Source organism: Vicugna pacos, chromosome 10 (assembly GCF_048564905.1).
Source record: "Vicugna pacos chromosome 10, VicPac4, whole genome shotgun sequence".
Lineage (NCBI taxonomy): Eukaryota > Metazoa > Chordata > Mammalia > Artiodactyla > Camelidae > Vicugna > Vicugna pacos.
The window spans coordinates 29,726,595-29,754,039 of record NC_132996.1 but is presented as its reverse complement, the minus strand read 5'-3'; the positions used below and the strand labels follow the sequence as shown (position 1 = coordinate 29,754,039).

General features: G+C 39.2%; 3 protein-coding genes across 7 annotated transcripts in view; 2 read left to right on the top strand and 1 right to left on the bottom strand.

The window, feature by feature from the left end:
- LOC102530707 (olfactory receptor 51M1-like) overlaps positions 1–27,445 on the bottom strand; it is a 259,108-nt gene that overhangs the window by 90,369 nt on the left and 141,294 nt on the right. Inside the window, exon 3 of one of the 4 annotated variants that reach the window (XR_012076539.1) lies at positions 9,912–10,062. The exons of the other annotated variants lie outside the window; for them this stretch is intronic. The gene's annotated coding sequence lies outside the window, so the exon portion shown is untranslated. Of the gene's footprint in view, positions 1–9,911; positions 10,063–27,445 lie in introns of those variants that run through there. 4 annotated transcript variants of the gene reach the window in all.
- Positions 10,812–12,453, top strand: HBE1 (hemoglobin subunit epsilon 1). Its single transcript, XM_006203428.1, has 3 exons — positions 10,812–10,983; positions 11,107–11,329; positions 12,193–12,453. The coding sequence occupies exons 1-3, from the start codon at positions 10,892–10,894 to the stop codon at positions 12,319–12,321; spliced, it is 444 nt and encodes a 147-aa protein (XP_006203490.1). The 5' UTR covers positions 10,812–10,891; the 3' UTR covers positions 12,322–12,453.
- LOC102526108 (hemoglobin subunit epsilon-4) lies at positions 20,718–26,147 on the top strand. 2 transcript variants are annotated; one of them, XM_006203426.3, is made up of 3 exons: positions 20,718–20,812; positions 20,932–21,154; positions 26,019–26,147. In XM_006203426.3, exons 1-3 carry the CDS (start codon positions 20,721–20,723, stop codon positions 26,145–26,147), a joined length of 444 nt encoding a protein of 147 aa, XP_006203488.2. In that variant the 5' UTR covers positions 20,718–20,720. The 2 variants fall into 2 exon arrangements, with proteins under 2 accessions (XP_006203488.2, XP_006203489.1); XM_006203427.3 differs by lacking the exon at positions 26,019–26,147 and adding an exon at positions 22,006–22,134 and having other exon boundaries at positions 20,721–20,812.

Genomic DNA, 27,445 nt, shown 5'->3' with positions numbered 1-27,445 from the left:
AATTCACTGTCCCTAAACATATGCATATCTGTCTATTTAAGTCTGTGTGACATCTTAATTAGTGCCAAGCACTGAGAACACGAAACCATGTGGGCAGCAGTGCTGTGGTGATGAGGGAAGAATACAAAAAATAAGAAGTTCTGCAAGGGCCCAGCACCTCCCTTTGCAGAGTTAGACCATGAAAGTCCTCTCAAACGCTACCAGTGCAGGACCCTGCGTTGTATGTTAACTGCTACAAAATCAGTTTGGGCTTCACACTGTCTTTCTCACCTGCAAGCTAAGTAGGAACACTGGGCATCAGTACTGTAGGAGTCTTCTGTCTTCTGTGTGGGGCTAAGCTCTCCTACTTCCTTGCTCTCAAAAATCAGCCATGAATGTTCTTCCTTCTAAACCAGAAGGTAAGGTCTGACACTGGCTGGGAAGACATTGACTAGCCAAGGAACATGAGGAAGAAGGACTCTATGAGAGGGCAAGACTAAAGGGAATGGGTGAATGGAAGTGTCAGAGAGAGAGAATGTAGACCAGAAGTTGAAACATGATCATTTCTTGCCTAAATATCTCCCATAAAGTTGTTTTGAAGGGGAGGGTAGTGCTCAGTGGTAGAGTGCACGCTTAGCACTCTAGTGCTAAGCCCTCCCCCCAAATAAACAAACAAACAAGCAAACACAAATTGTTTTGGGAGGTCTGAACAATATTTGGGAAAAAAAAACTCATGGATCTGCTGCCAACATTTAACTGTATTTTTTTCCCCGAGGGGAGGTAATTAGGTTTGTTTGTTTGTTTGTTTGTTTATTTACTTATTTATTTAAAGTGGTGGTCCTGAGGATTCAATCCAGGACCTCATTCATGCTAAGTATGCACTCTACCACTGAGTTATACCCTCTCCCCTTGCTGCCAACATTTAAATCGAGAAATGCCAGGCACAGAAAGGAACAAAACGCGTGCTCTCATTCGTAAGCAGAATCTAAAAAAGTTGAATATGTAGAAGCAGAGTAGAAAACTGGTTCATAGGGTGAGGCGGTATGAGAAATAAGCAGATCTTGGCCAAGGGTACAGATCTGCAGTTACGTATGATGTGTAAATCCAGAGATCTAATGCACAGCCAGATGACTATTCTTAGTAGTATAGTACCAAATACTGGAAATTTGCTAAGAGAGTAGATTTCAGACACTCTCGTCACATACACAAAAAATGGTAACTGTGAGGAAAAGATAGTTAATTAACTTGACTGTAGTAATTATTTTACTGTGTACATGTAGATCAAATCATGTACACCTTACATATATACATTTCTATGTAAAAAGAAAAGAAAAAAATACTCAAAGTATCTGCACTTCTAATCATCATTTGGAAGTCAGATGTAACCCTGATAGTTATATGTGAATACTTACTATAATATTGTTAACAACAGATAATACTTAGTGAGCATATACTGTGTCCCTATCTCTTGACACAATAAACTGAATTAATTTTCATTATTTATCCTATGAGTTAAATAATGTTATCATCATATATTTCAGAGACATGGAGACATTAAGAAACTTGCACAAGGCTACATGAGAAGTAAGTGGTGTTAGAATTACTGAAACCCTCTCAGTCCCTCATGGCAACATTGGGGTAAAGCACTGGTGGCCATATTTGATCAGGAGTGGGCTTGTATTCTTTGCAACCGCTGCCTGACACCCTATTCTTTTATGCGATTTGCCTGTCCCCAGTAGGCTTAGGAAACCTCCAGGGTAGAAAAGAGGAGGAAGGGAAAGCTTATTGTGGTGAGTGATGAAATCTCTTTCTCTGACCATATGCACCAGTGGGGCTGCTCCTCTCTAAGACTAAATCACTCTATCTCACTGTATTTTAGCTAGTTCTATACACCTTGCCTGAAGGGAGGTGGAGAACAGGTACTCTCCATTATGAAAAATCCATTCCGCTTCTCCTCAGCTTGAATTTTTTTAAATTCTGCAAGATCTTTTGTACATTATTTACTCCCTGTAAATAACCCAGACTTAGAGAGTCATAATTTTCCCTTCCCATATATATCTCTATTAAGTATGGAAAATATTACAATATTGCATGGTAATCAACTATTCTTTTTGATTGGGACTCCTGGAAGGCAAGGTACATATCATATTCTTATTTATCCTTCAAGTACTGAAATTAGAATCTAGCATATAGCAGCTGCTCACATTTACTGGATGGCTGTCCTGTCTACGGGCCCAGGGCCCTGTATCCCCTCCAGCCATTTCATCTGATTAAACAAGCTGCAATTTTTCCCTAATTCATATTTCATTTTCATCTAAGCCTCCATCACTGCCTTCCCATAGTCTAAGCACAGACATTCCTGTCAGGGCCCCAGCCTGAGTCAATGCCCTGCCTCCTATCTTCTTGGTCTGCATAGCCTTGTAGGCCAGCATCTGGCCCCAACACAGCCATGCTGAGTCATGCTGAGTCATGTTGAGGCTCAGGGTGTGTGGCCAGATGTTCTCAGACTTGAGTGATGACTGCTATCTGGGTCCCCAGCAGGAGGCTTAGAGGACAGATGACAAGAAAAGGAGAAGTTGACCCCTGACCATAACTCCATCCCAACCAACAACATGAAAAGAAAGGAATCTCTGAAGCAGAATGTGACATGTCCCAGAACATATTCCCTTCTGATTTAAAAAGGTATTTTTGGCCATCCTATTGATGCTATAAAATGATCTGTCATTGTTCATCAAATATTTATCTTTCAGATAGTGTCTCAAACCTAGAAGCAGAAAAAAAATTGTCAGTACATGTGTATGGATTTTGAATTCATAAAATATATAATCATTACTTAAATGTGATCAGAGTAATTTGAAGAATAGGACCTTTGCTAGTTAGGTCCCTCACCCTGTCTCACGTACTATGTAACTCAAGGCCCAACCTTAGTTTCCTCCTGTATATAAATATGTGCCAAGCCTGGATGTCTAAATAATTTTTCCAGCTCTCACCTTTCATACTGCATACTTACTTGCCATGTCCTGTAGATATGGACTGAGATATGAGTATGAAGGAGGGAGGCACGAAACAGAGGAAAAGGAAAATATCATTGACCCTTTTAGGGTGCCCCCAGACATCTCGATGACAAAGGGTCTGTGCTTTTAGAGGGACCATGCTCACATGCTGGTCAGATCTGCACAGGAATGCCACTCAGGAGCCTCAGTTTAAGGAAATATCTCAGGCCAGTCCTGGTACTCCACTCTTACTGGGAAAATGTCGACAACTCCAAGTCTGATAGGGAAGAAACATTCCTTGAGGAAAGCTAATAGGGTTCACATGTGTCAGTAACTGTCAAGGACCACTAAGGGATGAAAACCATGAGACGGCGCCTGGAGAGAGAAAAACCAGGGATTAAGGGATCCAGGAAGATCTCCAGAAGAATGATGTTGAAGTAGGCTTCTACAGAAGTTCATGGGGGAGACCAAAAAAAAAAAAAAAAAAAAAAATATATATATATATATATATATATATATTCTTTTTTAAATCAAAAAGGTGAAACGACTTGAGAAAAAAATTTAAAAAGAAGGGCAGATAGATTAGTGCAACTGAACCATGGGGAATTTTCAAATGAACATTTGATTTATTTAATGCACTGAGCTTTGTGAGGTTAGAGGCCCCAGGATACCGAGGGCCCATTACAGGCCCTAGAATATACTTGGCATAGTTGTTGGTATTTGTTGGTGAATTTGGTATCTGTGGTCAGTCTCCTGGGCTTTGATAGAAGCACAGAGAGAAGATTTAGTGATATTATGTTAAAACGTCCTTCTTGATTCAAGTGTACGTCCATAATTGGAATAGAGACAGGGAACATGATGCATATCTAATGAAAGTGTAGACATTAAGGAAGGAAATCTACCCGAAGAGTGTTAATAGAGATGACAGAACACAGAGAGTGAGTGAAGTGTGTAGTAACCGTGAGAGAGGCCGGAAGAGGAGAATTTTAAATCACAAATTCATGGGAAAAAAAAAGTAATGGAGAAAAAAAATCCAGGCATGGGATTAGATGAGACTAGTATAGTTTGGGTTGGGAGAGGTGTTTAAAAAGATGGTATTAGACCAAACATGAAAGTTGTGCCTAAGTAACCAGACAATTATTCATTTCCTTCATAGTACAAGTAAGTGTATGTAGCTTGATAGCTGAGAGCAAAGCGTTTATAGGTCAGGTGCTCTTGGTTTGTGTTTTCCTTGGGAAAAGTAAAGAATCATTTTGAGTCTTTTATTATACATAAAATGTGAGTAGTCATTTCACTTATATCTTCTATTTGTTGTGATGACTATTGTATATTACATACCGACTACTTAAAAGTGCCTGGAACGTATCACATACGCAAGAAGTAACTACTATTTTTATTGCTACCCTCACTGGTGTGTGCCAGGTAATATGGTAGGTGCAAGAGATACAGAGAGAAATAGCAGGGATGTCGTGTGTCCCCCTACGATAATCAAGTGAACAGAACTGGTAGAAGAGAGACTACAGATGGGTTCAGGATCCCATCTGAGAAGACATTTCATTCCACGCCAAGGTATGTCAATATTAGCCTTCTAGGCCAATAGGAAGGTGATAAGGATTAGAGATTCGACACTAAATTAAAAGGTTGCATCTGTAGAAAAGAAAGATACTTTCTTGTCCAGAGAGGTGGACGAGAGTCATTCATACATTTATTTAGAAAGCAAGTCCAGAATACTGCCCTATGACAGGCTCTGTGTTAGACTCAAATGTTATCAGTGTGAATAAAACATGGCCATGGAACTTAAACAAATGCATTTATTTTGGTGTGGGGGGTTAATTATTCAGGTTCATAAATGATTTTTACTGCAATATAATAACTGTTGTGATGAAGAAATGGACATGGAAGCAAGTCATTCTGCCAGCATTTATTCACCAAAGGGATAAATAAATGAGTGATGATATGGGACAACAGGAAGTTGAAGTAAAGAGATGAAATTAGTAGGAGACTGAAATAGCAGGTGTCAGAAATGATGGGGTTCTGAATCAGAACTAGGAGAAGGAAAGGTGCCCTGTTTCATCGAGGCCCAAGGTAGTCTGCTAAGGTCTAGTGGAAAATTGGATGAAAACACAGGCACTTGGGGAACCAGCTAGAATTCAGTCTTGGACAGAAAGTTCAGAACTCATAGAAACTCAAGATTTAGAAATAAGCAAGTCCTGAGGACTAATTCTGAGCTAGAAAAAGCTAGTTTTTCTTGTAGAAATTATTGAACCCGTGTGGAGTTAAGGCTCTAAAATTTAAAAAGAAATTACTTAACCTGTATATAATTCAGATGCTAAAATGTATCCATCTTCAAATATATTAGCTTCAGATTTCCTAAGGAACTGGCAGAGCTTTGGGATTTGTTTTGTCTGTTTACTTGTTGATCCCAAAGAAACCATTTAAGGGTATCCCCATGCCCTTGAACAGTGGTTCAGAGCAGATGACGAACAAATGTTTGTTAAATACAATTAGGGATGGACTCTGAGGGCCACAATCTAAAAGGTAAGCCATGGCCAATAGTGACAGATGCTACATCACAGCCTAAGGAAATGCATTCTTTCAGCAAAAGATAAAGATAGAAGTTTCCTAACAGTTCAGCCCTCCAGCTTTTCAGTGCCCACAGTTTTGTTTTTTATTTGCTTCTCTCTTGTATGCCATAGATCAATGCCTATACCTGAACTATTTGGTCAAGGTTCTGTTCACTACTGATCCTTCCACTGTCTTGACCATCTTATCTTTCTCCGTGCAGCCCCAGAAAAAAAATTGGGTCTTTAATCAAGGGCTCAGATCAAAATTTTATATGATATTCTAAGAGATCTTATTACAGATCTCCAGAATGGTCCAAGGAAAGAGATTCCTGCAGAGGTGAAATAGGACACACACAGAACTGTAGCAAGCTGGAAAACAAAGAGATCACACAATGCTTAGGGATCTGACAAAAGGAAGATTCCAAAGAGGGAGGGTTGGAGACATGCTTAGTTGCCCTTGATTCTTCCTTGTTTCAGGAAATGTGTTTTGACATTCTGCACCTGGTCCATTGTCTGAGCAATCTGCCCGATATTCAAAAATAGCACTTCTGTTTAGCCTCTGAAATTCACTTTTCCTTCTCAAGGCCATGTCTTCAACCCCAGGACTCTGAACTGGCTCACACTTTATCATTTCTTCACTGAACAGAGGGACTGTCTCTTGACCATTATCTCTGCCTACGTTGTCTGTTCCTGCCAACACCTACCAGCATTGCCTTTCTCAAACACAGAGTTGATCCTGCCATATCCCTTTGGGATGGGGTTGGGGAGTCAAAATCTTCCTACTGCCTTCAGGGTATGTCTAAAGTTCTCAGTCTTTTATGTAGATTAGCTTTGTTGAGATGTAATTCACAGACTGATTCATTTAAGCATACAGTTCTTTGATTTTAGTATATTCACAGTTGTACAGCCATCACCATGAGGCCAACTAGAGCTATCTAGACCTCAGCAAGTAGGACCTTGGTAAGATTATAGTTCCGAGATGCAGCCCATTTATTTTGCAGATTGAGACTGACTCTTGAAGGCTCATTCTGGTCAAAATAAAAGGCACAAAAGCCTAAAATAGAAACCGGTGTACTTATTTATTAATTTACACTGAGATTTATAACTGGAATGTTTACAACTATAAATATCTTTGTGAACAATAAATTCTTTTCTTATATCAATCAGGTGAATGTAGAGGAAATAAACTTTCAATTCACATAGCTAGATGCAATTCTGCCGAGTGATTATCCTTTTTTTTTGTAACAAATAGCTCCTTTATATTTATTACTCATGTATCTCATACATATTTATTATCTTCTAAGGCAAATTTATGTGTGCACAGAAAATACATGTTTTTTCATGTTTCAACACTGTATATTAATTAAAAAAAATTTTAACACATTTACTGTGGTATGGTTCCTATGTAGTAAGCCATACATATTTCAGATATACAATCTGATGAATTTTGATAGATGAGTACACCAATGAAAGCACTACCACAATCAAGATAGCTAACATTTCCACCAAGAGATCATCTTGTCAGTAGGGTCAGATATGGCTTTTTCATCCATCTTCAGGGAAAGGATAGTTTTGGGCTGGACACAAACATTATGTGAGGTTCAGAACATCTCTAGACTCAAAAAAACTAAGCCAACAAACAACCTTTCTTTTTCTATACTTTCCTTGTTGGCCAAATCTCTAATGATAAACAGACTTCTCTTTATACATGAGAACACTCCATAGATTATAGCTAAGAGCTTCTGGCCTAGGAGTCATTCTGTCTCTTTCAGGTGATTTTCAGTCTCCCTTTTCTATCACTAAATTTATTCTTAATCTTAATTGAACTTGGAGAATGAAATTTCTTCCCCTGGCTCTCTAGGACTTGCATGTAATCTAGTCACTATAGCCTTCATATTTTGACAATACTCACACATTTGTAAACACACACACATATATTACACAGAACATATTTATCAGGCATTTCTGAACAGTTAACCATGCAAGACCCACAAGCACCAATCCACAATCTTTTTCATTTTTCTATTTGTACAGAATCCAAGGACAGGGTCTTTGAAGGCAGTAGGAGACTCTGGCTCTCACTGTCTCTAGTTAGTCCTCTCCTTTGCTACTGCTCTGTTTAGTCCCGAGCCCCTATCTATGCCCACAGTTTCTGACCCCACCCAGCTATCAGCAGCCCAAGTCCCCAGAAGGAGAAAAACACTGGCTCTGTTGATCTCTGTTAATTTAAAACAAAACAGAATAAAATAAATGTTTCCTAAACCCCAGAAAACAAATGAATAAACAAAGAGAGGAAGAAGAAGAAGAGAAGAAGAAGAAGAAGAAGAGGAGGGGGGGAGGGGAGGAGGAGGAGGAGGAAAGAAGAAGAAAAGAAGAGGGGTTAGGAGGAGGAGAAGAAAAACAAACAAAAAACAGGTGCAGGAAACAGCTGGTGATATTCTGGACTGAAAGAGGCCAGAATACAGAGAGGGGCTATGGTAGCTTGTTGGTCTAGGCATTTAAGAGGTTCTCCTGATGCCTCAGACTCAGTAACATAGGGGTTGTGAAAATTTGGTTTCAGAAATAACCCTTCTGGGGCTATGATTAGCAAAGGCTAAAAGGGGTTAGGGAAAGGAGCCAACATTAACTGCCCCCTCTGGGTCATACAAACAAAGGATCCTGGTTACTCATAATTCCTCATGGTGGATAAGCTTGTTAATGAATGAGATCTAACCATAATCATTACTGCTTCTTTTAAAGCCCTGCTTACTTGCCAAACCTCAAAGTTATCCTTTTCTAGAGAGATGTAGATTTTTTTATTCAGGGAACATGCTATGCTATAGCTTCAATACATAATACCCAAAGTATTGAAAATAGCATGCCTAAGTGAAAAAAAAAAAGCCATTCACTTTTCAGAATTCAAAAGTCACGAAGGCAAGAACCACTCAACCTTCTAACAGCAGAGGTGGAATCTTACCATAGAATTTCCATCATTTTGGGATATACATGTCTAAGTCCTATACCTCGAAGAGTACCATTTGAATCAACCTTAGGTAGACATGTAAACACTGAGTTTATGTATGCTTTAGAGCTGCTACATTTGAATGAAGTTTATAAATTACTACTTGACTTCAGTCTTAAGTAAGAGCCATGAGAAATGGACCAACAACCTATGGTAGTGCAGTAAAGGGAAGGAAGACTAGGAAGCAAGGACTCTAATGATAATGTCATTCCTTCTGACTACTTAGAGTTGTCTTAGTTCATAGAATACATCAGGCAATACTATTTAAAATAAACAGAAAAATAGAAATCTCTCAGAAATTTAATCAGAAAAATAAATGAAGGCAACTTTGCTTAAGGTCAAAAAGCATCAAGGAAACCAAGAGACCAAAGTCCTGACATAGGAAAATAGGAAGTTCCTGACTTTTCTAAGTTGTCATACTCAAGCTTGAACTTTCGAGGTTCATCATGTCGACAAGTGTGCAATGACTGGCTGGTTCCGGCTTCCCATCTCCTCTTCCCAGTAAAGATTCCTCTTGCTTAATTAACGTTATCACATTACCTCTGGCTATGCCTTGGCCACACAGGTCCTGGAGGTCAGTCAAATCATCGATGTCTATGCTGTCAGTCACCAACTATAAGAAGTTCCTCTGAGAATGAAACCCAGCTCTGGTTCAGGGTCACCTACAACCTTTGTGAGAGATGATGCAGAGGCATGGTGTTTACAAAGCAGCGGTGTTGCCAGACCAGTGTTGCACAGTAGTCTCTCATTTTTGGCAATCATAACAGAAAATGGCAGCTGGCAGAATTTCCTGCTACTCATGGTACCCAACTTATTCTTGGCTAATGCAACACTTGACAGAACTCTGATCCCATCTATTTCTGTTGTAGGAATGTATACTCAGATGCATAATGGAAACCAACTAACTTATAGCCTCTCTAACCAAGAGTCCTAAGCAGCTTTTTGTACCTTCAGTGATTCATAAACCCTGTCCATAATTTGCCAATTTTGAAATTAAAAGTAAAATAACTCATTTGTGGTGAAGAAGAACTTTTGAAGCAATTTTTCCCAGATAATACTATGAAAAACCTGCAGTAGCATCAAAGATGTATTTTCTCTACTAACAATGTAATTTATATAATTCACCATACTAATAGCACCTAAAGATAATACAATATTTGACTTCAGGTTTAGTATGTATGTAATAAATTAGCTAGCAAGGTTTTAAAAAATAATTTAATTTTTTCCTGCTAAAAAGAGGCATCTTTTTCATTTCTTAAAATCTGGCATAGAGTTTACCAAAGTACAAATGCTACATGATACCCCAAGGGGCGGGAGTTAATTCATCAAATTTTGAAGTTTCTTTTAAAAAGTCATTTTTTAAATTTAAATACCTTAAGATAGAACATGTTTTTTACTTTATTAATTTTAACTTTACAGGTAATAAATGAATAGTCTTAGTTTCTTTTTTTCTGACCATTTAATCTTTCTGATCTATCATGGATAACCATGTCAGCTTATCTCTCCAAACTTTGGGTTTTTCATCCTGAAAAAAAGAGACAAAAATCATAGGAGAGATAAATAAAATACTTCAAAACGAGAAGCTGAGATAATTGAACTTGAGTCAATAAGCACCTAAACATAAATGAAACTATATTCAGCCCACAGGATCTTCAGAATCAGAATTCATAAATCTCGTATTGAGCTACAGACATGCTGCTTTTAAACATGGTTAACTTTCTTGAAGCCCTTTTCGACAGCTTTAGTGATAAGAAAACATGGGATGGACCTGATACCTGGAAACAAGACAACTCTGTTCCAAAAGGCTGTTACTAGAGGAGAATATAATCCACTCTCCAATACAGCTGGAACTGGCTGAGATTCTGTGTCAAAAATTGCTTTTTTTTTTTTTACCCTGATTTTATCCCTGTCACCGTCCTTAACCCCAAAATTAAACCTGGTTTGTCTGGAACTCTTTCTTTATCTTGGGCTTGGCTTCTCTCTAGGAATTTTTCTGGAAGAAAGAGAATGGCAGAGACACATGTCATCCTGGAGGATGATGTGAGGAGCAAAGAGGGTGCAAAGGCGGAATGAATGGAAAATTGTGTTGTTGATGGAGGAGGAGCCAAGAAAGGAAAGGTTTCTCAGAAACCAATACACATTATCACGAACCCAGTATACATCTTCAGTGCTGACCATTTCCTGACCTGACTCCACCCCTGAGGGACAAAGCTTGACCAATGACTTCAAGGTACTAGGGGGAAGAAGGGGCCAGCAGTCCAGCAGTAAAGAATAAAAGGCCACACCTTCTGACAGCAGCACATACTTGCTTCTGACACTTCTGTGATCACCTGTCAGCTCCAATACCTGACATCATGGTGCTTTTTACTGCCGAGGAGAAAGCTGCTGTCACTAGCCTGTGGGGCAAAGTGAATGTGGAAGAGGCTGGAGGCGAGGTTCTGGGCAGGTAGGAACTGGATTTCAATGCATGGGGGAGGATGGTGAATATGAGCTTGGCAAATTGACCAGGGAATTACTCAAGATTTTGGAGAGTTGCTGATTTTCCATCTGCTATGGTCATGTCTCCTAGGCTCCTGGTAGTCTACCCCTGGACTCAGAGGTTCTTTGACAGCTTTGGCAACCTGTCCTCTCCCTCTGCCATAATGGGAAATCCCAAGGTCAAGGCCCATGGCAAGAAGGTGCTGACCTCCTTTGGAGATGCTATTAAGAACATGGACAACCTCAAGGGCGCCTTTGCTAAGCTGAGTGAGCTGCACTGTGACAAGCTGCACGTGGACCCTGAGAACTTTAGGGTGAGTTCAGAAAATACTCATTTTTTTCACTTTTTACTTTGGATTAACAATGAAAGTTGTGTCTTTGGTTGGAAAGAACAGCAAAGATTTCAGAAATCATAGGTTGAACTTGGTGTTGTGGTGCAGACCTCCAGTGGACATAACTAAGCCCATCTTGATTCAAAACTAGTGACAGTAAAGTGACAGTACTAGTAGCCTGAGTTGGCTTAAAACTTTTCAGGAACTTTTGTCAGAACTGCATTTGTTTACACTAGAGAATAGGAGGAATGAAGTTGGCTTTTGGTGGATGAAGGCCTGCCTTTTGGAAGGAGAAATACCTTATTTTATGTAGTTCCTGATGATTGAAGTTTAGAAAGAGATTTGTGAGAAAAAAATTTTAGGCAGATTGTCTCAAAGAAAAATACAACAAGTAATCTCCAATATTTTAAATTCCTTGTCAGTTTTGTGACTATGTGAAGGCTTATTCCTGCATTGGTTGGAGACTTTACTAAACACTCTAAGAACCTATGTAGCTCTGAAATCCTATGATTATAGAAATTAGACCATGGGTAAATGTGAGAGGGAGGGAGAGAGACAAAGGAAAGTGGGGAAATGGGAGAGAGGGTGGGGAGGGTGGGGATATAGGTAGGCAGAATGTTGAATGGAGGGCCCATTACTTAAAATTAAAAATTTAAGGACTTAAACTTGAAGTTAAATTTAAGAACTAGCTTATCTGAATTCATTGCATAGGCACAATCTTTGAAGAGGTTTAAGATGTGGAGTTGGGAGAGGGTGTGGGTACTGAGATTTTTTTTTTCCCTGCAATTCCTTCTGGAAACTTCTACTCAACCTGACTAATTGTCATTTTGTCTTTTACCTAACAGCTCCTGGGCAACGTGATGGTGATCGTCCTGGCTTCTCACTTTGGTAGAGATTTCACCCCTGATGTGCAGGCTGCTTGGCAGAAGCTGGTGGCTGGTGTCGCCAATGCTCTGGCCCACAAGTACCATTGAGTCCTCTTTTCAGTTCACCAGAGCCCTTTTGTGTCCCCACCACCTTCCTTTTGCATGTGGGGACTGAGGTTTGGCCTTGAGAGCACAGCTTCTTCTTAATAAAATACATTCTACTCATTAATCAAAAATTAATATTGTGTCTTTTCCATCATTGACTCTTGTGTTAAAGGAGAAAAGGTTCATTGGCTGAGGGGTGAAGAAGAGACATAGGAAGAAACAGGAGCCCTTTGAGAAGAGTGCAGGGACTCATCAACAGAAGATAGACATTTTGGGAGGATTCTGGATGATCTGGGAGGATGCTGAGATGGACAAGAAGTTTTCTGGGGTGAGAAAGTGGTTAGTTAAGTTGGCAGACCTTATTATGGGACAGCACAACAAAAACTCACTGTAGGGGGGAAGAAAGGAAGTAGTAAGCCATATCTGAGGGGAAAATAAGGTAGATTTGTGGCACATGCCAGAGTTCAGTTTAAAAAAGAAAGCTTTGTAGGGATCTATGGTCTAGGCTGGAGTTACTAATACAGTTGGCTCAAATGTACATTTTGAATGAGCTAAGTTGTCATATATCTTGTGCGTTTGGATTGGAGATAAGAAGATGAGTTGAGGGATGGCTGAGGGTCTTCCAGAAAAAGTCTCCATGAACTGACGACAGCCTACTCTTTCCTAAACGGTCCTACTGTCTTCCTGGGGAGCCAAGGCTAAGACACTTGGAATCATTGTGCATTCCGACTGAATGTAACATTAATTGAAATAAAGTTAGTGTTAGGATATTGTGTAAATTTTGGGGGGCAGGGGGAGAATGATCAAGTCTTCATGTAGGAGGTAAAATACCAAAAAAAGCTCATTGTCTAAAACTAGCAAGCCAGGGCTTGGTAACTTGCATGAGAATGGCTCTCTGGAAGTAGAAGGGAGAGGAAGACAGGCGAGTAGAAAGGCTAGATACATAGCACAAGGCCTTGAAAGTAACAATAAAAGCTCTTACTATGCTAATGGCAAGATTAAACAATACACATTCTTAGAACTTTAAATGACTTAAGGAATAGGATTCGGAGGGAAGTAATCTGCTTAATGCATACAAAATGACTTAAAAATTGCAAAGACTAGATAGGGATGCTAGTTTATGGGAAAAGACATAATGGCCTCAACCTAAGAGGAGCAGCGAGGCCTGCAAAAAGCGAGGGACAGACAAAGCGAGAGTGAAGAAGACGTGTTTTCTAATCGGCTGGGGTAGATGAGGAGGAAGGAGGTAGGTGGTGGTAGATGACCGAAAGCTCCCAGCCTGGGTCTATCAAGAAGAGATCTGTGATGACCTGGAAACCCTCATATAGGGATGCCATTAACTCAATCACTCTTGAGGGAGTTATTGCTAGGTTGCTCAGGGAATTAAGACCTTCAGGACTTGAGTCAAATTCTCATATCAAAGATCGAGACTTCCACACTTTACAAGTTAGAGTGCCAAATCTTGGCAAATTTAACTCTGTTAGACATTTCATTGCTCCCACACGTTGATCAGAATTTGTCCTGTGAATTACCTTCACATTTGACCTTTGTGTCCACAATGGGGATGAGAGACCAATGATTACACAGTCGCAGGCTGTCAACAGTGCTAGTCTCTCTGAGCCTTATAGAGACTCATTATGCCTCTAAACAGAGTAAACAGGGGCTATTTACGGCACTAAACCTTTGTACCTAATCAGTTAACAAATGGGAGCAATGTACATTTTCAATCCATCAATCTCTTCATCTTTCTTGCCCCTCAACTACTATTCTGACTTATACTCTGAGTCTGCAATAATGGGCAACCCCAAGGTCAAGGCCTATGACAGGAAGGTGCTGACCTCCTTTGGAAATGCTGTTAAGCATGTGGATGACCTCAAGGGCACTTCTGCTAAGCCTAGTGAGAGGCATTGTGATGCATGGCCTGTGGATCCTGAGAACTTCAGGGTGAGTTCTGGGCATGCGTGTGCTGTGTTCTCTCATCCCAGGTATCTGTGCTAGGGCTACTTTTGATTTTTTTTAATTCTTGTTTTTCACTGAAGCGTAGTCGATTTACAATGTTAGTTTCAGGTGTACAGCAAAAAGATTCAGTTATACATATACATACTTACTTTTTTTCTTTTTTTCGTTTCTTTTCCCTTATGGCTCATTACAAGATACTGAATATATATCCCTGTGTCATACAAGTAGGTCCTTGTTGTTTATCTATTTTATATACAGTGATGTGTATCTGTTAATTATTGCTACTTTTGATAACAGAAGCAGCTACCTCTTGTGAAATAGGGGTTAGCTGTGGGGAATGGTATTTTGGTGATGGGGTTGATTTCGAAAGAGTTCTGTAAATGGCATAGCTGAGCCTAGGTAGAATAAGAAATAGACATAGTAGAAGGCCACTTGCATTTGATATTTCTGAAAAATACATCTTATAAAGAGTACTGACTGAAATTAAACTCAATGTCTTGGACTTGGGGACACAAGTTTGGGCAAGGAGAAGAGCATCTGGCCATTGGTAACTGAAAATTTCTGTGAAAATTGATGGACAACTTTTGGCACAGTTCTTTTTTTTTTTTTTTAACATTTTAAAATTCACAGTTCTTGAAGTTAGAACAGAACCAACAAGGACAAAGTAAGGGCAAGCTTCTCAAAAAGATGAAAATTTCCTCCTGCATAATGATAATTTGTCCTCGTACCCATGATGCAGGGTTCTATTTTATATGAATGCTCAGGAAAATTGTATGCATGTAATGACTGGAGACTTATACTACTTCTTTTTTAAAAATTAAAGTATAGTTATTTTGCAATATTGTTTTTCTTTCAGGTGTACAGCAAAGTGATTGTTATACAAATATATACACATATTTTTCTTTTCTTCTGATTCTTTTTCATTATAGTTTATTACAAAATATTGAATATAGTTCCTTATGCTATATGTACTATTTCTTAAGACCCCTGGAAGTACTATAGTCTTCCTTTTGAAAAAAAAAGACAAGAGCAAAGCAATACGTAACAATGTTCTGGGGTTGTAAGTTGGCAGGGCAAATGACAGGAGGATAGAACACAACGGGAGACAGAAAGCTGGGAGTCCTATTGAAGCCAACGTGGAGCCCATAACGACATTTTTTTTTTTTTTTTTTTTTGTGGGAACGTGGCCCTGTAAGTTGCTCAAACTCAGGTCAGGAAGCAAATGGGTATTGTATCTATCTACTGTAAGGCCAGATTGAGGCTTTCTGTTTACTGTGTACTATCTTCTTTTCATCTGCAATCTCTCCCCAGCTCCTAGACAACGTGATTTTGATAATCTTGGCAACCCACTTCAGCAAGGAATTTACCTCACAGATGCAGGATGCCTGACAGAAGCTGACAACTACTGTGATTTATGCTCTGTCCCACAGATACCACTGAATTGCCTGTCCAACCAAGCTGGTGGAGTGATCTGTGTTCCAAGAGAGTGCCCTGTCTCCAGACTTAACTCCTGATAAAATGAAAAAAATTATACTCTATATGAAATGTTCTTGTCTTTTCCTCTGTGCCTTTTGCTTTTGTGTCTACTCAGAAGATAGCAAGAATTCCATGGGGATTGGATGTTTTGGAGATGGGGCGTGTGAAGAGGATAAAACAGAGACATTTGTGAGATTAGATAAGACAACACACAACTTGTGGGTCATTAAGCTTCATAAGGTTCAGTGCAAGAAATGCAGAATGGAGGGACTCATGACAGATGTAAAAGCATTGCTGGTGGTGGTATAGGATAGATTCTTATCTGTACAAACTGAGGATTGAGCACAGTTTGGGATTAGAGTTTATCTAATGTGAAACATGTAGTTTTTGATCAGCTGTACTGGGATGAATTTGTTTCTCAGAGTATAAATATCTACGTAGGCATATATAGACTCCATTTAAGGGCGAAACCTAGAATTCACAAAGATATTGCTAAGGCTATTAATACATTTGCTGGATATTTGTACAAAATTGCTTCTAAAGAGCCATTTCAAACTTACATCCTATCCAGAAGCAGAGTGAAGTGTGTCTGAGGGAGGGAAACAGCCAGGACACGTGGTCTAGAGTGGGCATAAAAAGAAAGCTATGAGTTTTGGGTTTTAATCCCATAAAATATGAGGTGGGTGGTGTTAAGAAGATACAAAGAGTGAAATTATGGTCAGGTATTAGTCTAGCAAGAGGAATAAATCAGCAGTGTTTAGTGCCTTGGCAAAGCCCCAGCTTTGAGGGAAGTTGACACAGCTTGGTTCCAGGTGGGAGTTGAAAGGCCAGCCTGGAGCTCTCTGCTCACTGTGCATATCTGTTATCTCTTTCCACCTCCACAGACCTTGGGAAGAAGCTAGTGATTTTTCTTGATAAACCATTTTGAAAAAGAATTCACCCCTCAAGTGCAGGCTGCTTGGCAGAAGACAATGACTGAACTGGTTAAACTCATGGCTCACAAGTATCACAGAGAGCCCTGCCCAGGAGTGTAGAGTCACTAAGGAACAGCTGTTTTTGGTTGGTTGGTTTGTTTTTGTGGGCTGTAACAAAGGTTTCTTTCTCCTTTTTTTTAAACACCTTTATTGTGGCATGGTTCCTATACAGTAAACTATACATATTTCAGATGTACAATTAGATGAATTTTGACAGATGTATACACTTATGAAACCATACCACAATCAAGATACCTAACATTTCCATCACTCCCCAAAAGGTGCAATTTTTGAATTCCCAATGTATCTCTTCTCACCCTCTTTACCCCCTGATAACCATAAGTTTATTCTCGATGTTCGGTAAGTCTGTTTCTATTTTGTAGATAAGTTCATTTGTGTCCTTTTTTTTTTTTTAAATTCCACATATAAGTGATATCATATGGCATTTTTCTTTCTCTTTCTGCCTCACTTCACTTAGAATGGCGATCTCCAGGTTCATCCATGTTGCTGCAAATGGTACTATTTTATTCTTTTTTATGGCTGAATAGTTTCCATATATATATATATACACACACACACCAATACATGCATAAATAAAATGGGAGACAATGCTCAAGCGTGCAGATTGGCTACTATAGCATTTCAAGAAAGAGAGATCATTGCAAACTGCTTAGAGAGATGAAGGTTTAGGTGGGGGACATGAACCAGAAGAGGCTCAAAAGTCAGCTCAGAGCCACAGATCAGTACCGTGAGATCAAAAGGAAAAGGAAAGAAATAGCATAGAGTGGTTGGAGAGGCTAGATCACAGGATTTTTTTCTATGACTAGAAGTTAATGCCTGTTTCTAGGCAAGAGTACAATGTGATAAACAGAGAAGTCTGGAAGATTAGTTTGGCTGTGGGCACTGAATAGATGAGTCATTATGTGAATGCAAGATTTACACATCTCTACTGGCTTCCATTTTTATTCTAAAGCCTTAGCAGACATGGGGGTAAGGAGTCGGGGAAGTTGATTAAGGTGGGCTAAATTTATAAACTTCCAGTTATAAGATAAATGAGTACTAGGGATGTAATTTACAACAAGATGACTATTGTTAACACTGCTGTCTGGTAAATTTGAAAGCTGCTAAGAGAACACCCTAAAAGTTCTCATTATAAAGAGAAATGTTTTTTTCTTTTTTGTATCCATATTAGATATTAGATGTTAACTAAGTGTGGCAATCTTTTCACAATATATGTAAGTCAAATCATTATGCTGTACACCTTAAACTTATGCAGGGCTATATGTCAATTATATCTCAATAAAACTGGAATTAAATTTTAAAAATTAAAAAATAAAGTCAAAATATAATACCCACTCTAATCTCATGTACTAAATAATAAGGCCTAGGCTCACCTCTCCAACTTTACTTCCTCCCACTCTTCCCTTAACACATTTCACTCTGCCTTTGTAATGTTTTTCTCTAAACCTCAAGTTTGTTTTTCCTTTCTCTCTTTTTTCTTTTCTCTCCAGCCTCAGAATTTTGCACTTAACCTTCCCACTTCCAGCAACTTGTTTCTCCACATGACTCCTGCCTGACCCCATCTTGTCATCAAGGCTTTCACTTCAAGTGTGACTTCCTTTAGGACATGTATCTTTGTATAATTTTTCTGTCATCACTTGTTACTATATCATCAGATGCATTTCCTTCTTGTCATAAAACACAATCTGAAGTTCTCCTATTTATTTACTAGCTTAATTGTTAATGTTAGTCTTCTCTGTCCACTAGAATGTGAGCATCATGAGATTAGATTAAACTGTTTTGTTCATCCAATATTCCCGCTGTTTAAAACAATGCATGGCGTGAGTGGCCTCAATACATGTATTTTTTAATACATCATGAAGGAGTGGAAGACAGTTAGATGACTAAGATGATAATCTAGCCTTGATGTGACAAGTATCTAGGTGACAGTGGGAGCAGTGGGCATGGAATAAACTGGAAAAGTGGAACAATCATGAGCAAAAAGAATCAAAAAGTCTTGGAAAGTGACTGTCTAAAAAGGATGAGAGAAAAACAGAAGTTAGAGGTAACTTTTAGAATCACTACCTGGTTTGCTGGAAAGATGAGCAGTTATTCATCAACATTTATTAGTGTAGACAATGTCCCTGAGTCTGAGGGATTGCGGTGTGCATGCACTCCAGTGAAGATGGGTATGAGGACCAAGTACTTCAGCAAGTACCTGGAGCCACCCCTGCAAGCCAGACCCACAACTGAGTCTAATGGGTTCCTAGCTGTGGTCAGAATTTCCTCTCCTTTCTTTTATTTCATGGATCTCTTCTCTTGAAGCAAATCCTTTTGGCATTAATTCAAACTCCTTTCTTTCTATCTCTGTACTAAAGTGCTCACATCAACACAGCTGGGGACTGAAAGCTCACAGATAATCAAGTTGGTCATGGTAAACTAGCTTCTGGAAACTTAGCATTTCTTATCCACATTTTACATTTAAGTCTTTTCTAAACTGAAGAGATAAAAGTCTCTCACTATATCAAATAGACAGAAAAGATTTCTTTTCTTTTCTTTTTTAAAGATTTTTCTAATAGTAGAAATTCAGCATAATAATATTGGCTTGAACTGTTTAAATTTTAGAATAACACTGTAAATATACATGTAGATTATTCATTACACATATGTATATGTATATACCTATACGTATATATTTATTATACAGAATAAATAATCTCCATGTGTATATATATACATATATTTTTCGGGGGTGGTAATATTGATCTCAAGGAGAAACAAAAAAACTGCTTTCTGGAGCTCAAAATGCAAGAGCAATAAATTCCGAGAAAATAAAATAAAATGAACCATTTCCTCTCTCACTAGAAGTGTATATACCCTGTCTAGCTCTATAAATGCTTGTTTGAGATGCATGAGACCAAAGTACCTTAGATCACAGTGGCAGTGGTGTGTGGTATACTGTCAGTGAAGAATGTCTCCGCCTGATTAGACAGAAGGGAACGTTAAACACGGGAAGAGAGCAAACACCAGACACAACTCCCTTAATCCCTAGCCATTGCCAAGGAGAATTCTAATACTCTCTTCACTGATCACAAGAACTCATTTTCCCCAACACTCAATTGCATATTCTCTGACAAAAATGTGTAGATACGTGTATTGGCCAGAGACACTTGTCCATATAATCAGAATGAGAAAAATATGTTCAGACAAGTGCATATATTATTAATAGAACTCAACAACAATGAGTTCAACTCAAGCTCAGTTTTTCTCTAAATTACCCAGTCTTATCTATCTTGTTCCCAAAGTGATGCTGGACTGGGGTCTTTCTTCTTGTTTACAAGAACTATAAATTATGAGCCCCGCCTAAGTTTTACAAAACTTGGTAACTGGGGGAAGGGTACAGCTCAGTGGTAGAGTGCATGCTTAACATGCAGGAGGTCCTGGGTTCAATCCCCAGTACCTCCATTAAAATAAATAAACCTAATCACCTCCCTCCCGCCCTCCAATTTTTTTTTAATTAAAAAAAGAAGAATTAAAAAAAATTGGTAACTCAGAAGAGCTGTGGATTCTATAATCTAGGCAAACAGCAGAATGAAGTCTTGTAAACACTTGACATAATGTCCAATAGATTTCTAATTCTTACCCTTCCTAATTCTAGTTAAGCCTCATGGTCAGCCTACTGATTGCTTCAGGGATAGTGGAGGTGGGGAGATTGAGATATGAACTGCAGAATAGATGGTAGGGGAGAGGACAGCAGAAGCCCCCTGATAGAGCCACCCAACACTATCAGAGACACAAATGTCCATCTTGCTGACCCTCCACTGTCCAAGTTCCACCCTTGGTGGTGACAACCCACCCCTGACCAATAGTATCATTTTACTGGGAGAAGCAAGGGCCTGGGGACAAGAGAGGAAGAATAAAAGGCCACGTAGAGAAGCAGCAGCACAAACTTGCTTCTGGCACACTGGTGATCACCATAAGCTCCCAGACACCATGGTGCATTTCACTGCTGAGGAGAAGGCTGCCATTGCTAGCCTGTGGGCCAAGGTGAACGTGGAGGTGGCCAGAGGTGAGAGCCTGGGAAGGTAAGCACTGGAGGCTGGGGCAGGGTGCAGAAAGGCAGAAAGTGTTCCAGAAAGAAGGACTGGTTAGGTTTCTTACATACCCTGACTCACCATCTGCTCTGACTATGATCATCCCATAGACTCCTGGTCGTCTACCCATGGACCCAGCGTTTCTTTGACAATTTTGGTAACTTATACTCTGAGTCTGCAATAATAGGCAACCCCAAGGTCCAGGCCCATGGCGAGAAGGTGCTGACCTCCTTTGGAAATGCTGTTAAGCACATGGAAGACTTCAAGGGCACTTTTGCTAAGCTGAGTGAGTTGCACTGTGACAAGTTGCATGTGGATCCTGAGAACTTCAGGGTGAGTTCTAGGCACGTGTGTACCCTGTTCTCTCCTCCCAGGTATCTGTGTGGTTATGGTAGAGAACACAGGTACTTAGAGCTTATCCTTTTGAAGTATTTTTGGGAGGCAATATTTTAGGGAAAGCCTTGATTTTGGCATTTCAGTTGTTCCAAAGGTCAAAGGTAAGACCAAGTGGAGTAATTACTATGACTAGTGGAGGCTACTATTCATCTGAAAGCACTGAAAAAATACATATTGTCAAGAACACTGGCCAAAACTGAGCTGAATGTTTTGGCCTAGGGAATACAAATTGAGTCAGGGAGAAGTACATCTTGACTTGTGCAACTGAACTTTTGTAAGAAAACTGATGATGACATTCATGGTTCTTGAGTTATGAACCAGAACTGTGCAGGGCAAAGTAAAAGCTATTTTTTCATGATTTCCCCATGCCCCCCACCCCCAACCCCAGCAGTCATGAGATGTTCTTGTATACAAGGCACTGGATTCCTTGTCAAATGGGTGTCCAACCAATCTTAATGTATGCACTATCTGGGGACTTAAACTACACAATTAAGTCACCTTACAGTCCTATGATTTTACTTTTAAAAAAAGGAGAGAAGTAGCCCATAGCGATGTTCTGGGATTGGGTGCTTGCAGGGCAAATGTGGAGAAGAACAGAACACAGCAGAGATTTTTAGCTTAGAGGCACTGGAGCCAATGTCAATTCTATAATGACGCAATTTTGTGGGAGCATGACCGTGAAAGTTGCTCAAACTCTTATTAGGAAGGAAATGGATGGTGCATCTATTTGCTGCAAGGCAAGCTTGAGGCCTTTTATTTACTGTGTATTATCTTCTTCTCATCCCCAGCTCCTAGGCAACATGATATCAATTGTCTTGGCAACCCACTTCAACAAGGAATTTACCCCACAGATGCAGGCTGCCTGGCAGAAGCTGACGGATGCTGTGGCTAATGCTCTGGCCCACAGGTACCACTAGTTGACTGGCCAGCTATGTTGGTGCCTGTGTCCCAAGAGTCCATCTCCTGAAGACTGGAGACAGTGTCTTGTCTCCATACTTAATTCCTTTATAATAAAAATAAAATAAGAAACAATGCTCTATAAGGAACATCCTTGTATTTTCTCTCTGTCTTTATCTTTTATGTTAATTCAGTTAAAAAAAAGCACTCCTATGGGAATGGGAATATGGGAGTTTGGAGAGGATATAGAAGAGACTCACAGGATTCTGCAGGATAAGAGTGGCTTCAATGGGTAGTTCTCCTAGGAATGGAAAGTAGACCCTTGAGTTGGACAAGGTCTTTAGAAAAAGGAAGAAAACGGAGTTACTCTTGAGAAATGCAAGATGATTGCTGACAGTGAGTAGTTAAGACACGAAGTAGGGGACCTCTATAGGCTGTTACTTTTATACACTTAGGGTGGAGTTCTTTTTGGACTATAATTCTCTTCTATTTAATATAAGAAACATATTTTTAACAGCTATAATGAAGTTATAGCATTTTCAATGCTATTAATGGAGGAACCATCCCTAAGGCTGAACTGAAAGCCTTCGTTTGAATCTGTACACTACTTGCCAGCTCTGTGACCTGGAACACATTTATTCAATTAAGCCTTTGGTGGAGATAAAAGGCCATTTGTGTGGGAAAATTCAGGAATCAGCTTGCCAGGTGTAATTGGCAGAAGAGAAATTGGCCCTTAAAAAGCAGGAAAAGAAGCTATTATCACAAGCAAAAAGAACCAGTGAGGTTTCTTGTACAAGAAAGTGACATCATGAATAGGAAATTTTAGGGAATTGATCCATGTGTCGGCATAGACCTGACAAGGCAGAATCTACTTTGGATGTGGCTGTAGGAATTTGCTGTGATTACAGTGAACTGATAGGTAAAGGTCTAAACTTGACAGGAACAATGAACCGAAGGAAAAATCAAGTAAAGGACCATTGTGGCAAAGATGCTTCAGGACTCGAAACATTATGAAATAGAGAGTGGAGAGCTCACAGATGATAGCCACGTTCCCTGTCTGGTGAATGAAAAGAAGAAATCTATTAACAGAACAGAAAATGCCTAGAATTCACTTGTAGGCACAGTCACTTGTGTAAAAATCACTTCAAATTCCTGGACCCAAGTTCCTTGCATAGAAGTGAAAAGCCAGGGCTTTGGGATTAATAAGGATCAAATTATCAACCCATCACCTTAAAAAGTTCAGTTAACATTTTTCAGAATCAATTCCTTTGTTTGTAATATGGGATAATAATTCCTAACTCATAAATATGTTCCCAGGTTTCAAAGAGACATTTGTAAAGTGTGTTGTCTGTTATTTCTGAAAAGGGAGCGGTAGTGGTTTGTATGATGCACTATGATCTATTATTCCTCTGTTCCCTGTTTCATTCTATATTCTTGAACTGATTGCATTATTTCTGAACTTCAGATCTATATGTCTAACTATTTGCTTAATATTTCATTTTGGATTGCTCAATAGTGCATAAGCAAAGTATGTCCAAGGCTGACCTCCTGATCTTTTCCTGATTCCTGCTAATTTAGCCTTCTTTTTGTGTTCCTCATCTTAATGACTATCACATTATCAATTGCTCATTATTAATTGCTCAAGTCTGAAAATGGAGATGGCATTTGTACTTCCCTCCCTACTCCAATATCATACTATTTTTCTCTCATTTATTCTACCCTCTAAAACAAATTTATACACTGAAGCCAGAATAATTTTTTTGATGTATAGTTGATTTACAATGCTGTGTTAGTTTCAGGTGTATGGCAAAGTGATTCAGTTTTATATATATATATATATATATATTCTTTTTTTCTTTTTCAGATTCTTTTCCATTATAGGTTATTATAAGATATTGAATATAGTTCCCTATGCTATACAGTAGTTCCTTGTTGGCTATTTTATATATAGTAGTGCATATATGATAATCCTAAACTCCTAGTTTATCCCTCCCTCCTTTCCCCTTTGCTAACCATAAGTTTGCTTTCTATGTCTGTGAGTCTATTTCTGTTTTGTAAATAAGTTCATTTGTATCACTTTTTTAAGATTCCACATATAAGTGATATCATATGATAGCTGTTTTTCTCTGCCTGACTTACTTCACTTAAAATGATAATCTCTAGGTCCATCCATGTTGCTGAAAATGGCATTATTTCATTCCTTTTTTGTGTCTGGGTAATATTCCACTGTGATATTCCACATCTTTAGCCATTCATCTGTTGATGGACATTTAGTTTGCTTCCATGTCTTGGCTATTGTAAATAGTGCTGCTATGAACACTGGGGTGCATGTATCTTTTCAAACTAGAGTTACCTCCTGATATATGTCCAGGAGTGGGATTGCTAGATCATATGGTAACTTTATTTTTAGTTTTTTAAGGAACCTCAATGCTGTTTCCCATAGTGGATGTACCAATTTACATCCCTACCAACAGTGTATGAGGTTCCTTTATTTCCACACCCTCTCCAGTATTTATTATTTGCAGACTTTTTGATTATGGCCATTCTGACTGGTGTGAGGTGATACCTCATTGTAGTTTTGATTTCTATTTCTCTAATAATTAGCGATATTGAGCTTCTTTTCATATGCCTGTTGGCCATTTGTATGCTTCCTTTGGAGAAATGTCTATTTAGCTCTTCTGCCCATTTTTTGATTGGGTTGGTTTTTGTTTGTTTGTTTTTGATATTGAGCTGTATGAGCTGTTTGTATATTTTGTAAATTAATCCATTGTTGGTCCCATCATTTGCAAATAATTTTTCCCATTTTGTAGGTTGTCTTTTGTTTTGTTTATGGTTTCCTTTGCTGTTCGAAAGCTTTTAAGTTTAATTAGGTCTCATTTGTTTATTTTTTCTTATTTCCATTATGCTGAGAGATGGATCCAAAAAATACTGCTATGATTTATGCTAAAGAGTGTTCTGTCTATGCTTTCCTCTAGGAGTTTTATAGTATCCGGTGTTACATTTAGGTCTTTAATGCATTTTGAGCTTATTTTTGCACTCTGGTATTGAAGAGGTGAATATGTTCACAAACCAAAGAGCAGCAACACACTTCAGGCATCTCTGGCAGCAAATACTTTCATCACTACAGGCTAAAGCAGCTGATAGAAATGCTACCCAGCATCTTAATCCAGCTTGGCACAGACAGTCTGACCACTTTAAGGAGACTGCCTGCACCTCTGCCCAATCAATCTGTGGATGGAAACGCACCACTTGCTACTAGAGAGGATAAGGATTACGAAGTTCCAGATCTTGTGGAGAATTTGATGAGATGTCCAAGAGTGAAGCAAACCGACTTGAGTCAACTTCTGAAGAAGATAAAACTTGAAGAAGTTACCAGGGGCTGCTATTTTATATTATGCTGCTTTTTAATATTTTGTTTATGAATCTGATAAAATCTAGGTCTCTAATATTTTTTAAGCCCCAGCTCCTGAATATTGCAGCTCTTTTCAGTTTTTGCTTTACACATAATTCATTCTTTGGAGCTAATTAAGCGGAAGAAGCCTGGGAATAACATTTGAAACAAAGGTTAACAAAAAAAGAAAATGTTATCTAATGTTGATTTTTCCCTTATCTCTTCCTTTCAAAGCAAGCAGGATAAAAAGTAGTGTTGCTTCTTCACATGGTTCTAAAGGACAACAACGATGACTTAAGTTCAGAATTAAGGCAGAAAGGGAGAAACCTTTCTAAATATAAATTCAGGCTGATGGTGGGGGACTCACATCAAGAGCAACCTCTGCACTTCGGCGATCGTTCCGCTTATATTTAGGGGCACAGCTTGGGATGAAACTGAAATACTCTGAGTCCAAGCCGGGTCCCTCTGCTCCCTCTGCTAACCACGCCCTTGCTTCTTATCTCTTCCACACAGCTCCTGGGCAACGTGCTGGTGGTTGTGCTGGCTCATCACTTTGGCAAGGAATTCACCCCGGACCTGCAGGCTGCCTATCAGAAGGTGGTGGCAGGTGCGGCCAATGCCCTGGCCCATAAGTACCACTGAGATCTTGGCTTAGCTCTTGATGACCATGGGAAGATCCTATTTCTCTAGATTCTATCTTCTGAACTTGGGGAAGTCATGTCCATCCTCAGGAGTGTGGCTTCTGTATGATAAAGAACTTTCAGCTCAGTTCCCTGGTTCATTTCACTTATTTTATTTGAACATATCTTGCTTTACTTTATTTTACTTCACCATTTTTGAAAGAATGCTAAAACTGAGGTAACCAAGAGATTGTACATCTGGGAGAGAAGAGTAAATAATAACTGCGCTTTGCCCAGAAAAATACAGATTAGATTGCTGAAATGGTCTACTTGGGGAATTTAAAACTGAATATGAGAGCACGTACACAGAAGTTCTAATTGAATGTAATTTTTGCAACAAATGACATAACAACGCATCTCTGCATAAATGTCCTGATTCTCTTGAAGAAGGTTAATATTTTCCTCTTAATTATACTCAGACTAGGCACATCCTGGTATAGAAGTGTAGTGATTAGGTAAACTTGACAGACTGAAGGGGGAAAAAAGATCTCTTTCTTGGGGATTTGTAGTGTGTGTGTGTGTGTGTGTGTGTGTGTGCTCAGTGGGGCTGGAATCAAAGTAGAGTAGACATGCTGTGGATCCCTTCACAGAGGACAAGTGAGCTTGCAATGGTGAAGATGGCAGTGGGCCCAAGAAGTTTTCCAGAACCTTTGAGTGCTGATCTGGATTTGAGCTCAACTTTAAACATAACCCCATTTGTCACTATTCATTCCTTCTTATTTTTGCCTAGGATGTCTGAGCTTTCCATGTCTTATTACAATTTGCAGCCTTGTCCCTGCAGGGTTACGGATATTAGGGGAAGCCTGTTTCACTCTTTAGTCACACCAAGTAGCAACAGTGAAAGTCAGTAGCAACTCTTGTCCTGGGACTCGGATTGTGGTGGCTGCAGCAGTTGTCAGTACAGACAAGTGATTCATAGGCCATTCATGGCAGAGGAAGGCATAAGAAAGATGATACAATAGGAAAATTTAGGTACACACACACACACACACACGTGCGTGCACAATGGAATATCACTTGGGCATAAAAAGAATGAAATTTTGCCAGTTGCAACAACATGGATTGATCTGGAGGGTATTATGCTAAGTGAAATCAGTCAGGCAGAGAAAGACGAATACTGTATGCTGTCACTTATATGTGGAATCTAAAAACCAAAATGGACAAATGAGTATTTAAAAAAAAAAACAGAAACAGACATATAGATTTAGAGAACAAAAGGTTACCACTGGGGAGAGGGAAGTGGGGAGGGACACCTTGGGG

Coding starts and splice junctions, on each gene's coding strand:
- HBE1 (XM_006203428.1), top strand. CDS start 10,892: ATGGTGCTTTTTACTGCCGAGGAGAAAGCTGCTGTCACTAGCCTGTGG. Junction 10,984..11,106: donor GGAGGCGAGGTTCTGGGCAG/GTAGGAACTGGA, acceptor CATGTCTCCTAG/GCTCCTGGTAGTCTACCCCT. Junction 11,330..12,192: donor TGGACCCTGAGAACTTTAGG/GTGAGTTCAGAA, acceptor TTTACCTAACAG/CTCCTGGGCAACGTGATGGT.
- LOC102526108 (XM_006203426.3), top strand. CDS start 20,721: ATGGTGCATTTCACTGCTGAGGAGAAGGCTGCCATTGCTAGCCTGTGG. Junction 20,813..20,931: donor AGAGGTGAGAGCCTGGGAAG/GTAAGCACTGGA, acceptor ATCATCCCATAG/ACTCCTGGTCGTCTACCCAT. Junction 21,155..26,018: donor TGGATCCTGAGAACTTCAGG/GTGAGTTCTAGG, acceptor TCTTCCACACAG/CTCCTGGGCAACGTGCTGGT.